Source organism: Urtica dioica, chromosome 9 (assembly GCF_054948205.1).
Source record: "Urtica dioica subsp. dioica isolate 48M chromosome 9, U.dioica_male_clone48M_v1_H2, whole genome shotgun sequence".
In the NCBI taxonomy this organism is placed as follows: domain Eukaryota; kingdom Viridiplantae; phylum Streptophyta; class Magnoliopsida; order Rosales; family Urticaceae; genus Urtica; species Urtica dioica.
This window is the reverse complement of record NC_142764.1, coordinates 25,777,802-25,791,990: the sequence shown is the minus strand read 5'-3', so window position 1 is coordinate 25,791,990 and position 14,189 is coordinate 25,777,802. Positions and strand designations below refer to the sequence as shown.

The window sequence follows — 14,189 nt, the reverse complement described above, 5'->3', positions numbered from 1 at the left end:
AATAGTCACACACAAATTTAACAGTATATTTATATTCAAAATATTCGTAAAGATTTAAGTGTGAGCTTAAGTGAACTATGATGTCGAAAAAGAGCGAGATTATTTGCTCTGTCTCTCTCCTTGACTTAAATATAAAAATTCAAATAATTTCAAAATTTTGGAAGGTGTCATTTGATACAAGCATTTGAGATATTGTTTACGTCAATTTAAGTTATTATGTACGACATAACTCATAACTCAATGTTGAATTGACGCATCGTCGATGCTCTTAAAAATCACAAACTAATAAAGAAATAGAACATATAAATTAAGATTTAATTCTAAGCATTTTAAGAATATTTTTGCAACCTTTTCTTTCTCTTCTAATATAATCCAAAAGAAAAAGAAGGAAGAAAACTCTTCAAATTTCTGTTAAAGTAGTCTCACGGAAGCCTTACTAACAAGTTGCGGAATATGTGTTTCTTTCGTACATTTGTTTTATCATCAAATTTTTTTATTTATATATATATGTATATATAAATAATTTTTTTTGTTAAAATTGTGTCTAGAAGCCTTCTTAGGGAAGTTGAAGAGAGTGTGACTTCGTCTATAAGAAGAATAAATAAAGGGGATTTATAGACATTACGAAAAAGAAAAGGAAGTAACGAATAAAAAGGAGGCATATAAATGAAAAAGCCAACAAATGGAGTGTGCATGAATTTTTTTTTGCTTTGAGAAATGTGTATGAATTAAATATAATAAATATTGCATTACATTTACATAAACACTCTCTCTTTCCCTCCCTTGTCTCCTCTCTCCCTTTAAATACAAAACCCATAAAAATTCCGAAACTAAACGCACAAAACAAAAACTAAAAAGCAAACCAGAGAACAAACACTACCCAACTTCTCTCTCTCTCTCTCTCTCTCTCTCTGGCCATTCCTCATTTCTGAAGCCGAGAAAGGTACAATCTTTTTCATTCCTCTTCAATCATTTCTAGTTTTTTAGGTGTTCTATTGTATCGCCTCTTTGCATTTCTTTTTTTCCTTATACTTTTCTATTTTGTGTTCGGTTTTATTTATCTGTTTACACTTTGATTGAAATCCCTTGTTTTCGTGTGGATATTCTTAATCAGTTATTTCTTCATCAGATAAGAAATCGCTTTTAAAGCCCTCTGCTTCTGAGCATTCTAATGATCACAAAGCACAGTGATTGATTTTTAGCTTTCCTTATCCGACAATAAAAATATATGCTTATAAATTGCCTGTACTTTTGCTACCAATCATATTTTGATTATCGTCTGATTGATTTTTTTAAATCGGAATTATCGTCTGATTGATTGCATGCATAGTTAAAAAGCTGATAAAATGGAATTTGATTCTCAAAAAAAAAAAGTATGTGGTTATATTTTTAATCAAAAGATAAATATAGGAATACATATTCAAGTCCTATGTATTAAATAAAATAATCCACATTTTGGAATGATGGATTTTTCTTTTTCCGCTGAAGTTCACTAGGTTATTAAATTTATGTTGTGAATTTTGAGATCAAGCTATGTATATATGTTCAGCCATGGGATTGTAGCTTTTGACATCATAGAGCTGGGGGTTAGGTAATGATGAACTTTACAGTGTGTGGACTTTATACTACTAAGCTTCAGCGACTGGGAATATGAACATCTCTGTACATTGTATTGCTCTATCTAGTGCATAAAGCTAAGCATATGACTGATGTGCGGTCATAAAGCCACGCGTGATCATGCCTATGTGTTTGTCCATTTCTTCAAGCTATTGTTTTGAGATTTCAACATGACTAGCACACCGACTGTGATAAAAATTATTGCTGATATGGACAGTTCTTTAGATTGAGAGGAATATCGATGGAAACTGTGGGATCGCCGGTTGTTTCGGCGGTGAGAAAGACCGGCCTCACTCCCAAGGCTATCATACACCAGAAGTTTGGTGACAAGGCGTGTTATATAATAGAGGAAGTTCAAGAATGTGCTCCGAATGAATGCCCGGGACTAGCCATCGCACAAAAGGGTCCGTGCCTTTATCGCTGCTTCTTGCAACTTCCAGATGTATCTGTTGTTTCCGAGACTTTCAAGAAGAAAAAAGAAGCCGAGCAATCTGCTGCTCGGTTGGCCCTGCAAAAGGTTTGCCTACATTTCACTTGCTTAACACCATGAGTTAAATTAGAGGGTGTTCTAGCTAAATAGCCAATTGAAACTAATAGCCAAGGTTTGACTAAAATTATTCAACTAGTCAAAATTTTAAAAAAAAAATGTTCAAGTACCAAGTGTTGATTTTTTTTTTTTTTTTTTTTTTTTTTTTTTTTTTTACAGTGGTAATTGCTTACATGCAGGGGTCAATATTTTTATTGACAGTATCAAATATTTTCTGGCTATTTATTTTTAGCTTCTATTGAAAATGTACCTTTGGCTATTTTGCAAATGTTACCATGTTGGAATATATATAACACAAATGAGTTATCCTAAAGAATTTATTCATTGTAAATTATGAATCTTCTGTTTATAGGGTCAAGCTTTTATAAAATTTTGTGTTTCACATGATTGGATATTAATATCGCAATTATTTGGCTGCAGCTGGGCATTGATCCTACTGCAAATGAGCAACCTGTGGAAGATCCATGGGACGCGCTTGTTGGTCGTCTCAAGTACGTGTTCTCAGATGAGGTTAGCTCTACTCATTATGCGACAATAACCTTTTGTTTTGCTTGGACACATGTACTGTACACCTGCTTTGAATTTGTGTGTGTGTGTGTGTGAATTTGGATTTCACTTTGCTCTTTATAGGAATTGTTATGAATAGCTCAAGCAACTTTGTTTTTTCATTATTTTCCAACTAATAAGGATAATGTTTGATGTAGACACTTTGAATCTCGCCACGGTATGTGGCAGCTGGGTAAGGTTGGGATCATTGGTAATAGAAACCAGAGCTGATGTTGATAAATTAGTTTTATTTTATTTTATTTTTTTTTTTTTTTGCTTCCTGCTCAGATAAATCAGTTGTAGGCCACTTATTGGAACAATGATCTTGTGGTTATGTGAATCGCATTTATATTTATTTTTCAATCTTGAACTATTTATATTGCATGATTAGAGTAATATGGACCATTTGAGATAGCCATTTCTGTCTCGACTTCTCTCTTGTCTGGTGTCAGTTTTTGTTGCTCTATCGATTCTTGGAGTTCTCTTACAGGCAGATACCTAACCGAGTTTTAATGCATTTTACTTTCGTGTACAGTTCCTTAGTTGTAAACATCCGCTAAGAGGTCACTTAATAGCAGCCTTGCAGAGAGAAGGGGATAAATTTGGGTGTATCCCTGTTTCTGTCATTGCCATCCTCGATTCCAAACTTTCTACTGCAAGTAAATTGATTGATGCCAGGGTGGAACTGAATCCATACATGGCCATATCTTATATAAGGAGCGCTGCTTCTCGGTTATCCGAGATTCTTGTTGCTTCAGAGAAACAACTTTGGATAAAGAGGCAGAATAAATACTCAGCAGATTTGGCTGACGTGGAACTTACTTGCTCTCCAGAGGAAATCTCGATAGAAGCCGTGTACATTTCATGGTCAAACGAAAAGAGCATAGGTGTGGTAAATCTCGATGTTTCTGCGGGAACATACTACCTTGATGTGATCGCTGAACAGCTTGGTCTCGACGACGCTTCCAAGGTTTTGATGACGAGGTACTTTATTCTGAGAAGTGGGTGATTTTTTTTTTTTTTTTTTTTTTAATAAAAATACCAAATTGTTCTTGATATAAGTTACTGACGTGCGTGTTGTTTGCAGGCCTATCGGCAAAGCGTCTTCCGAGGCAAGGCTGTACTTTGCATCTTCGGATGCGTATATGACAAATGACATGAGATCTTTTTGTTCAGAAAGACCTTTGAATACAAGGGCAAGCTATTTGGCTGGTGAAGATATATACGGCAATGCTATTTTCGCATCCATCGGATACACGTGGAGGTCAAAAGATCTTTTTTACGAAAGTTTAAACAGAAAATCGTATTACAGGTATTTTTTGACCGGGTTCTCGAATTCATAGTTTTCTTCATTTACTAGCCTTTTTGAACTAAAACAAAAATCAGCGTATCTCTCTCGTATGTGGCTCTGAATTGGTAAAAAAAAAATTAGGGGCCAACTGGATCTCAAATGGCGTAAAACTTATTGACAAATAAGTTCGTTAGACGCCGTATGTTCTCTCTGAACTTACGATTAATCTTTATGTTACTATAGGATGCTTCTGAATAAAGTACCGGGCGGCATTTACAAGCTTTCCAGGGGAGCGATACTCATGGCTGACCTACCTTTAAGTTTTACGGCCACAACAAACTGGAGAGGCTCTTTGCCAAGAGAAATCCTCTGCGTTTTCTGCCGTCAACATCGTCTTTTGGAGCCCACTTTCTCTTTCCTAAGCTTCTCCGAATCCCCGTCCAAGGCACTGGGCTCTCACAAAAAGCTGAAGGTGACGGATTCGGCTGCGACAGAAACGCACTGCGGAAACGGGTCCGCGATCTCGGACGGTGCAAAAGAAGAAGCGACGAAGGAGAGCAGCGACATGTTTAGGTGCCGAGTAACGATATGGTCGAAGTTTCAAGAACTGGTTATGGAGTGTACCCCGAAACAGCCTTTTAAGAAACAGAGCGATTCGATCCAGAACGCATCTTTGCAAGTTCTCTTGTTGTTGGACACGTATTTGAAGGACCTGGACGTGCCTGTGGACAAACTGGAGACCTCTGCGAGTGGTCTCGACATCAAATTTTACCCGCAAAGCTATGCCAAGGCATTTGCGCTGTGTCGTCCCATTCAATATTTTAGTCGCCGCCGCGGTGGTGAGCGAGAAGAAGAGAGACCGTTCGACTCGGAGGAGACTTCATCAGGAGGACATGGCCGATATTCTCTCGATATATGCGGCCCCGATTCTGGAGTCTCTCCGTCGAACGGTTCGCTAGTTTGTGTGAGTTACACGGTGTCATTATTGGTCGACGGCAGTGAAAATGTGCAAGAGCATCTCGAGAGCAACGAGGAATTCGAGTTTGAGATTGGGACCGGTGCGATTCTCACGCAACTTGAAGCAGCTGTGGTGCAAATGACAGTTGGGCAGTCGGCCTTTTTGTGTTTGGTTTTGCCACCTATAGAGTTCGTCTTAGCCACCGCTGACGACCCTGAAAGCTTTCTTCCATTATTAACTGGTGAGTTTCTCTTGTAAACTTGATGAAGGCTTAAAGGGTGTTTCTTTTTATCTTTTACTTTAGTATGATTTTAATTAATTAAAAATTAAAAGTTTTTTTTTCCTCCTTAATTTCAATGGGCTAAAATTTCATATTAGGATTGTAGCCATTAAATTAGGAAAAATAGTGATTTAGTACTGCATAAAAAAACCAATGTTGCTTGGCATGATGAATGAGATTTCTTGGTGGGAAAATACCACGTATATCATGTGTTTCAAGGAAATTCCATATTTATTTGTCTTTCATTGTATCACACTCACCCCCTGTGTTTAACAATTTAACCAATATACTCCATATGTTTACCATTCATGCCAATTTCAATCCTTATTCAAAATAATTGTTGGCTTTTAGCGGTTATAGTATGAAATACCCTTCTAGCTTACGTTTAAAGTATATTATTAAAAAAAACTATTGAATAAATATCCGTTATCATCTTTAATTCAATAAAACATTTTATGCACCACCAGTGGCAGTATTGTTTTTCATTTTATATTTTTGGTGCATTGAATCTCACATATGTGTATGTAATTGGGTTGCTATGCAGATCAAGGTTGCTTGAAGTACTCGATGACTTTGATTCGGATAACAGAGCCAATGGAGGAGAGAATGGAGCAAGCCCTTTTCAGTCCTCCACTCTCAAAGCAGAGGGTCGAGTATGCTCTACAACACATTAAGCAATCTTGCGCTACTAATTTGGTAATGACTTTTTATTTTTATTTATCTTTATAGTTCATTTATTTGTCATACAAGTTTTGATCTTTAGCTCTTACTCCCCCCCCGAGCAGGTTGATTTCGGATGTGGCTCCGGAAGTTTGTTGGACTCTTTACTGAGCTATCATACATCTCTTGAAAAAGTGGTCGGCGTCGATCTTTCTCATAAGAGTCTTGTTCGTGCAGCTAAAGTATGAAATTTGCTTGTCCTATTCATATCACTTGCTTGTGCTCTAAGCTTTCTGCTGTTAAAAATTTGCTTTAATCCAGACACGAGAAAATAGCATGGTTATGTTTGCTTGTATTAGTACTAATTTTCATCTTCTTTTATCGTCGATGTGCAGATACTTCATTCGAAGCTGAACTTAAACAAAGGCATAAAATCTGCAACTCTCTACGATGGCTCCATCACAGACTTTGATCCACGATTGCGCGGATTTGATATCGCCACTTGTTTAGAAGTAATTTTTTTTTTTTTTTTTTCCCTCTGCACAACACAAATATATACAAATAATATGGGATTTCGTTAACGGCAGGTAATTGAGCACATGGAGGAAGATGAAGCGTGGCTGTTTGGCGAGATTGTTCTGAACTACTTTTGCCCAGAGATTCTGATTGTCTCTACTCCCAATTACGAATACAACGTAGTGCTCCAAAAATCCATCCCGGGCTCAGAAGACGAGCTGGAGGACAAAGCTCAGTCGCAGTCTAGTAAGTTCCGGAACCATGACCACAAGTTCGAGTGGACAAGGAAGGAGTTCAATCACTGGGCTACAGAGCTGGCCACGAAGCACAAGTACAGCGTCGAGTTCAGTGGAGTCGGCGGGCAAGGTGACTTGGAGCCGGGTTTCGCTTCCCAGATCGCCGTGTTCAGGAGAGTCGCGTGTTCCGATCGGGTCGATGATGTTCTGGAGATCCACGATCCGGAACGGCAGTACCGTGTCGTGTGGGATTGGAATAGCGGTGATTAGGTCACAAAACGTTCCTTTTTAAGACTTTAGCCATTTTTTTTTTTGGATTCATCCATCACATCTTGGATAGAAAAAGCGTTTTTTTTATGGGGTTTTGTTGGCCTTTAGAGTTAGGATTCTTGGTCCGGAAAGAATTTTATTGATAAAATAGAAGCATGTGGAGTGGCATCAGATATTTCCTTTTTGAGGGCATAGAAGGGAATTTTTTCTGATGTGGCATTATGTATGGTCATTTGATTGAATTTAGTTGTATTAATGTTAGAATTACTACCTTAGATTTACAAGCTTCCTATTAGTATGATTTTAGTTTTGAACTAAATATAAATTTATAAAACCTTTTAGTTTTGAGCTTTGAATGATTTTTTTTTCTTTCTTTTTGGCCAACATGGAGGTTTCTCTCTTCCCAACACAAGAAGTGTATTCAATCTTGATATGTTTTGCTTAGAATTTTCACGTTACCAGATTGTGAGAAAAAAAAAATTGATTTAAAGAAGTTATTTGATTAGTCTTGGAGTGTATAAGTATTTTTAAAGATTGTTTATGTTTGGATAAATAACTGAGTATTTTGTCTGATATTATGAATGTACATGTTGTGATGTTGATTAATGGGAAACACATCTAACAAAGGATACAAGCGTATGAAAACAATAAAAAAAAGGTGATAAATAAAACTGATGAACACGCTGTTTTCTGAGTTGTGACTACAAATGCGTTAACAACTTGTGTTAGGTTTGAAAAGCTTTTGAGAAATTGTATCTAAGTAAGTATACATTCGTTTTGTTTTTACGTTCATATTCAATTCTGAGTCGATTGTTAATAAAAAAAAAAAAAATCATATTATGTATGCTAAATAAATTTTTGTTAATCACGTGCGTAGGATAATAATAATAAATTGGTAATGTGGTACTGATAAGTGATAACCGACATTTACTTTGATATTTAGGAAAGTAAGTAACTATATATATTTTATATTACGTTACTTTAACAAGAGAAAAATATTTGATTAGCTTTCTATTTATTTGGAAAAAAAATTATGTTTTTCATCAAAAAGGACTGTATTGTAGATAGCTTTGATTCTTTAGGGGCATATTAGCAAACTCAGAAATTTGACATATATAGCATTAGGGTAGTTTGATGGTCACTCATTTGAACCGTCATCAGCTGAAAAAACATCAGAATAGAGAGAGAGAAGAGAGAGGAAGAGGAAGAAGAAGAAAACTTGCATTCTGCCGAGATTCGACCGACCTCAACACCGGTCTAAGGTGAGTGTTCTAAAATTCTCTTCTTTTCTTGCTCGAAAATCCAAATGGCGAATTTAGGGTTTTGCTGGATTGAGTGTAGTTGAGGTTTGAATTAGCTTTATAGGTTAGTTGATCGTTGTTGTGGTGTTGCTCGAGTATATTTTTTCTCTTTATTTCATATTTTTGTGTCTAAATTTGAAACTGATGGTTTTGGAATGTTTGATCAAAATTGTGGATTTTGACTTGAGGTTTAAAGTTTAAACTGTCGTTGAGCATCATTTTAGGTACGGGAATTATTGTGAAAAATGATGCTTTATTGTGAAGTTAGAGTTAAGATGAGATTAAAAGCTGGGGTATGATATTGTGTTATAGAAGTTAAGGAGTTACATTTCCAAACCAAATTTTATGTGTGTTCTAACTTCTGAAAAGATTTTTCACTAAATTTGTATTTTTTTTTTCTTCTCCTTCACAAGAAAATAAAATTCAGAAGAAATTATTTTTATTCATAAAATTTGATTCTGTAAATGAAATAGTAGGTTAATTTTTATATGTATTTTTGTCCTGGAATATTAAAAAAAGAAATGTCAAGCTTACTGCCTTTAGCGATACTTTAAATTATGATTACCTAAGCTTTAAATTATTTTATACAGCAGAGGAACAACAATGCTGGTGGGAACACAGGGTAACTTGTGTTAGGAACAACTTGTGAACAATGGGTTTATGCTCATTTCAACTTGTGTTAGGTTTTGAAAGCATCATTCGGAGAAATTGATGTCGGTTTTTATGCTCATTTCGAGAATACAAATTTTCAAAAATTCAAAAAAAAGAAACAAGTGTTTCTAGTAAAATAGAGGGTTTCCTTCGTAAGCAGGTTTTTCCCTAATTTGATGATTTCAATTTCTTCAACATTTGAGACTTTCATTTGAGATTAATTACAGTACATAAATTCTCTTTTATCAACAAATTAGGTCTATATGAATTAATGTATCTAATTTAATATCTATCTTTCTGAAACTAGATTGTCACACATTTAATTTAATAGAAATGCCAACATAGATAGACTACTTTTGTTCCTAATATAATTATAAGTTTGAGTCTATGTACGAAATAATGAATCTAGTTTATTGTCGTCACATTGTTTGTAAAAATTATTTTTGCTATTTTCATAGATATGATAGAAATTTATCTATTATAGTCTGAAGTTATAAAGTAGCATATCTATATAATATAAAAGCGAGATACCCACGCGTTGCTGCGGGAACGTTTGTTGCATTTTTATATTTTTATGATAATAAATTATTATTTTCTTATCATAAGAAATAATACTTAATCTAAATATTGTCAAAATATATAATTAAATTGTTGTTTAATTCAAGTATTTGGTTCACTCCCTCTTTGATTTTTTCCTCATCTCTGGTTTGGTTTCTTGATATATTTTTCAACGACTGGTTCGATTTGAAAGCATTGAACTAATGTTCGATCGTAATTTTCTTTTGGGTTTTACTCATTTTCTTTTCACTTTGATAGATTTAGAGGGTCAAGGTTATTCTTGGTTTGATTCCTAACTGTTTTTAGTTTGAACTTCGATTTCTCATTGCTCATTGTGGTATGTCATTTTTGGAAGCGAATTTCGTTTTTGCTATGTAAAAATTTTCGTCTCATGTGACTGGTTGTGTTGCTTTATTTTTAAGAATAAAAAAAAACCGTTTGATACTCTCAAGAGATTTTAACCTTTATGTGTTGTTATCTGGCCAATACAAAAAGTACAGAGCACAAGTTGAAGCTCTCAACATGTGAAAAAAAATGTTAGCTTTAGTATAAGACTGTTGGAAAGAAAACGTGTGTATAAGAAGACTTTAGAACATCTTCAATGGTACATTAGTTTAATTTGTCAAATCAATTTTTTAAGCTACAATTTTTTTAAGCAACATTGCTCTTTAGTGGTAAGCCAATCTCCATCTTATTGCTTAAACATTAATCATATTTTTTTTACATTTTATTGCATTCTCATTGGTTGAAAAATAAGTGGGACCCATTAGCTTAGTTTAGAGCCAATTTATTACTCTATAGAGCTAATTTGCTCTACCAAGCAAATAGCTAAAATGTGCAACAATGGTTAAGCTAATAGCTTAAACTTTTCATAATTGCTACCAAGTCCCTTTTTTTGCACCATTAAAGATGCTCGGAAATTTGTTGAATCAGCTATATTGATTTTGATTGCATCCTAGGATTACTTGGCTGCTGTAATTGCTACCTAACTTGCTTAGTATTATAATAAACGTTCTATTTTTAAAAAAATGGAGATTATTTGTGCAAATTAATATAACTTTTTTACTTTCCGAAACCCAAAGGTATAACAAAGCAGATACACAATCCAAAAGTTAGGGTTTACAGTGGTTGTCATTGTGCCTTCGCCGCCCCACTCCGCCACAGAGGCACCGCCTGAAAAGAGGTCTTCTTTTCTCTCTCTGCTTCTCCGACTTCCATCTCTCTCCGAACTCACCGTTGCTCCCTCCAAAAAAAAGGTAATGTAGTTTCTTTTTCACTCTCTCGGTTAGGCAACTTCATCGATCTTCGCTCTTGATTCCGATTGCACCTATTTCCGGGTGAATTGCTCGAATCGAAACTCTCCATCTTCGAAAAGACTTTTTCATTAAAGCGGTGACAGCTTGTGAAATCAGATTTCGGAGCAGTGCTGGTTATGGCGGCGATGTTCAGGGGAGTTGCGAGGACGATGAGATCGGCGGCTAAGTCTGCATCGGCGACGAAGTCTTCGTCGAGGTCGTTTGCGTCGAAGCTGTGTTCAGCGCCGAGGCTGGCTCAGCTGCCTCGGCTGGGTTGTGCTCAGTCTCTGCTGCCTCTGCACAGTGCCGTCGCCGCTGCCAGAATGACTTCGTGCCTCACATCCGCTTCCCGAGACTGCCGTGCTCTCTCTCAAGGTAATTACCTAACACTAATCTCTTTCTCTCTCCCAGACTCAGAGACTAGTTCATCAGAGATTCCATTAATACAGTTCCTTGGTTCGTTGCTGTTGCAGGCACATAATATCCATTTACTCACTCAAGTATGAATCATCAGTCTTTGTCATTTGTGCAAATTAGATGATTGCTTAATAATGAATGGTAGTAAAGGATAGTTAGATTGATAGATAGATAACATAGTTGTTCGTGTTTCCCCAGATGGAATTGGATTTGATGGTACGTGAGAGTTGAGGTTTTAGAGTTCGTGTGTTTTGAGGTGTGAAAACATAATTCTAACCTGCGCTACATTTTTCCTTTGCCGATTTCGTTCGGTCATTACGATTCTCTGATCTTCATCGTTCTTTGTTTCTTCAGAGCTTGGTCTGGCCGTTCCTAGGTGACTTTGGAGCAAGTAATCAAAGATTTTGAAGACCGGAAATATTTTGTAGCTAGAATCATTCGGGTTCTGATTCATCCAACAGATTATTAAGAATTAAGTTTTGCATTTCAATAAGATATAAACGGCTTGGTGGTCTCTGAAGATGTATTTCAGCTTCTGTTTTATGCACAAGTTATCTGTGGTGTACAAATAATCTGTGGCAAGCAAATTCACAAATTTTCAGGGTAAAGAAAAAAGAAACAGAGGAAAAGAAATCAAAATTCTGAGTGATTATCTGTCTGTGTTGTCTCTGATGTCTTCCACCTCGATCCAGCTGTATGAAGCGTGTTTAGCGACGCCCTTTTCCTTCATGAGCGCCCTAACTCCTGCAACTTTTTCCCATGCTCCGTAAGAAGCGTATATATTTGATATGACATTGTACGCGTAACCCGTGTTTCCCTCGAGCTCGATCACCCTCGCAGCTGTGGCCTCGGCTATCTTCAAAGCTCGCCGGCCTTCACAAGCTCCGAGCAGGCTTTTCCAGGCCGACGCAGAAGCACCGAGACCCGCCTCGAGTATCAACCTCTGCGCTTTTCGCAACTCACCTATATTCCCCATAAGCCTTATCAAGCAACAATAGTGATCTATTGTCGGTTCGATCTTATAGCCTGTAACCATCAGTTTGAAATACCCGAGCGCTGCTTCCAGGGGCATCGGATTGTGAGAACACGCGGATAGAACATTCAGAAACGTGACATCGTCGGGCTTTATACCACCACTCTGTGTTTGTAGCTGTTCAAAAAGCTCGATGACTCTTGAGGCATTCCCGTTGTGAGCGAAGCCCGAGAGCATGGCGTTCCAAGTGACCAAGTTCTTGTAAGGCATTGTTCGGAAGATCGATTCAGCATCGATTACTCTTCCGCACTTGGAGTACATATCAACCAATGCACTCCCAACAACGGTGGATATATCTAGACTGGTCTTGACTGTGATGCAGTGGATTAGCGAGCCCCACGTAAGAGCCGAGAGCCTTGCAATTCCGCTCAAGAGGCTCGAAAATGTGAACTCGTCTGTTCCCACGCTCTCCGCGTGCATTCTGGAGAAAATTTCCAGCGCTTCTCGGGCGCGATCTCTGTTCACGCAACCTGTGATGATCGAATTCCACGAAGATGAATTAGGGTTAGGCATCATCGACAAAATCTCCATAGCCTCTTCGGTCTCCCCGAACATAGCGAATCCACTTATCAACGCGTTGTACGAGATCGTGTCGGGTTTAGGCATTTTCTTTAGGAAACTAATTGCTTCTCTCAGGCTTCCGTTCCTCGCACTCGCGCCGATCACCGAGTTCCACGTGACCACGTCCTTTTCTACGTTTCTCTCGAACGCTGATATCGCGTCGTCGACGAAACCACATTTTCCGTACATGTCGACCAAGCAATTCGAAACGACGCTCGTGCCTTCGAAGCCGAGCTTAACAATCTTGGAGTGAACGGACCGGCCCAACCGCAACAGTCTTAGCCCGCCACAAGCGGGTAAAGCGGCCGTGATCGAGTATGAATCCAGGCGAGTTTCGGAGCTGTTAAGCCTGAGAAACTCGGCCAAGGCCTTGTGAAACTGGCCGGAGCGAGCGTACCCGGCGATCATGGAATTCCAAGCGTCCACATTCGGGTGAAGAATTTCATCAAGCACCTGGTGGGCATCGCTCAAACGACCTGCTCCAGCGTATGATCGGACGACTGCGACGGAGACGAGACCATCGGAGAAATGCCCTGATCGGAGACTGTGGCAGTGAAGCTGCTGAGAGTAAGCCAGGTCTGTGGAAGCCCGGAGGGTATCGACCAGGGCGAGGCAATTTGGTTCCGGGCAAGAGCTAAGACTCCATGATGTCACGTGGCTGAGACGAACTTGTAGGTAGTTATGGATTCTGTGGTATTGATATCTTTGCATTGGACCAATAACTTACTACAGTAACTGTCAAAACCATGTGAATTTGTTTTTATGCTCACTGAAGTATAAGTCGAATCGTATTAGTCCGCGTATTAACTTAAATCTGTACCCAAAAATCATTGTTTATATGCGTGTACATGTATGTATATATCATTGCTTTGCACAAGGAAATTTGAAAAATGTATATTAAAATCGCTTTATGATTTTTTTTTTAATTAATATTTTGACACTAGTAAGAAATATATGTTTCTTCCTTCGAAAAATACTATGATACTCTTAAATTCAATACAATATTACAATTACACAGAACTAACCTCAACCCTACCTTTCCAACTTCACAAACAGAACAAAGAGCAAAAAAAATTCAAAACTCAACCTTAAAATCTCTCATACTAAACTAAAAAATCAAAACCATCTCGAATCGTTTTCCTTAATTTTTTGGTGAAAAATACGTTTTGTTCGTAAAAAAAATCACCAAACTTATGAAGCTTGATCTGCGATTTTTGGAGTTTTTGAATGATTTTCGAAATTTTGTACAAACTTTGATATTCTATTTTTAAAAAAAATTGCAATTTTCAAAGCTTTAAAAAAGAAAACATGAACTTCTGTATCAGACTAAGACGTAAACACTAAATATTTATGAAAATTTTAAAGACAAGAAACATTTAGTGTTTACTTCCTAGTTCTGATTTTGTATCTGTTCCTCTTGATTTATAACCTTAAATTTCTCCTAAACTCCTC

At 37.2% G+C, this 14,189-nt stretch overlaps 3 protein-coding genes across 7 annotated transcripts; 2 read left to right on the top strand and 1 right to left on the bottom strand.

The window, feature by feature from the left end:
* Positions 1 to 791: 791 nt before the first annotated feature.
* LOC149386234 (small RNA 2'-O-methyltransferase-like) lies at positions 792 to 7,242 on the top strand. Of its 2 annotated transcripts, none has more exons than XM_089626802.1 (10): positions 792 to 943; positions 1,843 to 2,134; positions 2,585 to 2,674; positions 3,246 to 3,694; positions 3,798 to 4,022; positions 4,245 to 5,200; positions 5,784 to 5,935; positions 6,025 to 6,141; positions 6,295 to 6,411; positions 6,487 to 7,242. In XM_089626802.1, exons 2-10 carry the CDS (start codon positions 1,859 to 1,861, stop codon positions 6,919 to 6,921), a joined length of 2,817 nt encoding a protein of 938 aa, XP_089482928.1. In that variant the 5' UTR covers positions 792 to 943; positions 1,843 to 1,858; the 3' UTR covers positions 6,922 to 7,242. The 2 variants fall into 2 exon arrangements, with proteins under 2 accessions (XP_089482928.1, XP_089482927.1); XM_089626801.1 differs by having other exon boundaries at positions 1,835 to 2,134.
* Positions 7,243 to 8,060: 818 nt separating this feature from the next.
* Positions 8,061 to 11,795, top strand: LOC149386233 (uncharacterized). 4 transcript variants are annotated; one of them, XR_016301220.1, is made up of 6 exons: positions 8,061 to 8,183; positions 10,514 to 10,687; positions 10,844 to 11,101; positions 11,200 to 11,226; positions 11,342 to 11,399; positions 11,498 to 11,795. XR_016301220.1 is itself a non-coding variant. In XM_089625288.1 (5 exons), exons 3-4 carry the CDS (start codon positions 10,864 to 10,866, stop codon positions 11,365 to 11,367), a joined length of 264 nt encoding a protein of 87 aa, XP_089481414.1. In that variant the 5' UTR covers positions 8,061 to 8,183; positions 10,514 to 10,687; positions 10,844 to 10,863; the 3' UTR covers positions 11,368 to 11,399; positions 11,498 to 11,795. The 4 variants fall into 4 exon arrangements, 3 of the variants coding, with proteins under 3 accessions (XP_089481414.1, XP_089481415.1, XP_089481416.1); XM_089625288.1 differs by lacking the exon at positions 11,200 to 11,226; XM_089625289.1 differs by lacking the exon at positions 11,200 to 11,226 and having other exon boundaries at positions 10,831 to 11,101.
* On the bottom strand, positions 11,792 to 13,520 carry LOC149386232 (Pentatricopeptide repeat (PPR) superfamily protein). The gene has a single exon (XM_089625286.1). The coding sequence runs from the start codon at positions 13,446 to 13,448 to the stop codon at positions 11,793 to 11,795; it is 1,656 nt and encodes a 551-aa protein (XP_089481412.1). The 5' UTR covers positions 13,449 to 13,520; the 3' UTR covers position 11,792.
* Between the last annotated feature and the right edge of the window lie 669 nt (positions 13,521 to 14,189).

Bases quoted from the DNA above. Each gene is read 5' to 3' on its own strand.
- LOC149386232 (XM_089625286.1), bottom strand. From the start codon at position 13,448: ATGCAAAGATATCAATACCACAGAATCCATAACTACCTACAAGTTCGT.
- LOC149386233 (XM_089625290.1), top strand. From the start codon at position 10,864: ATGGCGGCGATGTTCAGGGGAGTTGCGAGGACGATGAGATCGGCGGCT. The intron at 11,102-11,497 runs GTAATTACCTAA...TTGTTTCTTCAG, and splicing joins CTGCCGTGCTCTCTCTCAAG to AGCTTGGTCTGGCCGTTCCT.
- LOC149386234 (XM_089626802.1), top strand. From the start codon at position 1,859: ATGGAAACTGTGGGATCGCCGGTTGTTTCGGCGGTGAGAAAGACCGGC. The intron at 2,675-3,245 runs GTTAGCTCTACT...TTTCGTGTACAG, and splicing joins AGTACGTGTTCTCAGATGAG to TTCCTTAGTTGTAAACATCC. The intron at 6,412-6,486 runs GTAATTTTTTTT...CGTTAACGGCAG, and splicing joins ATATCGCCACTTGTTTAGAA to GTAATTGAGCACATGGAGGA.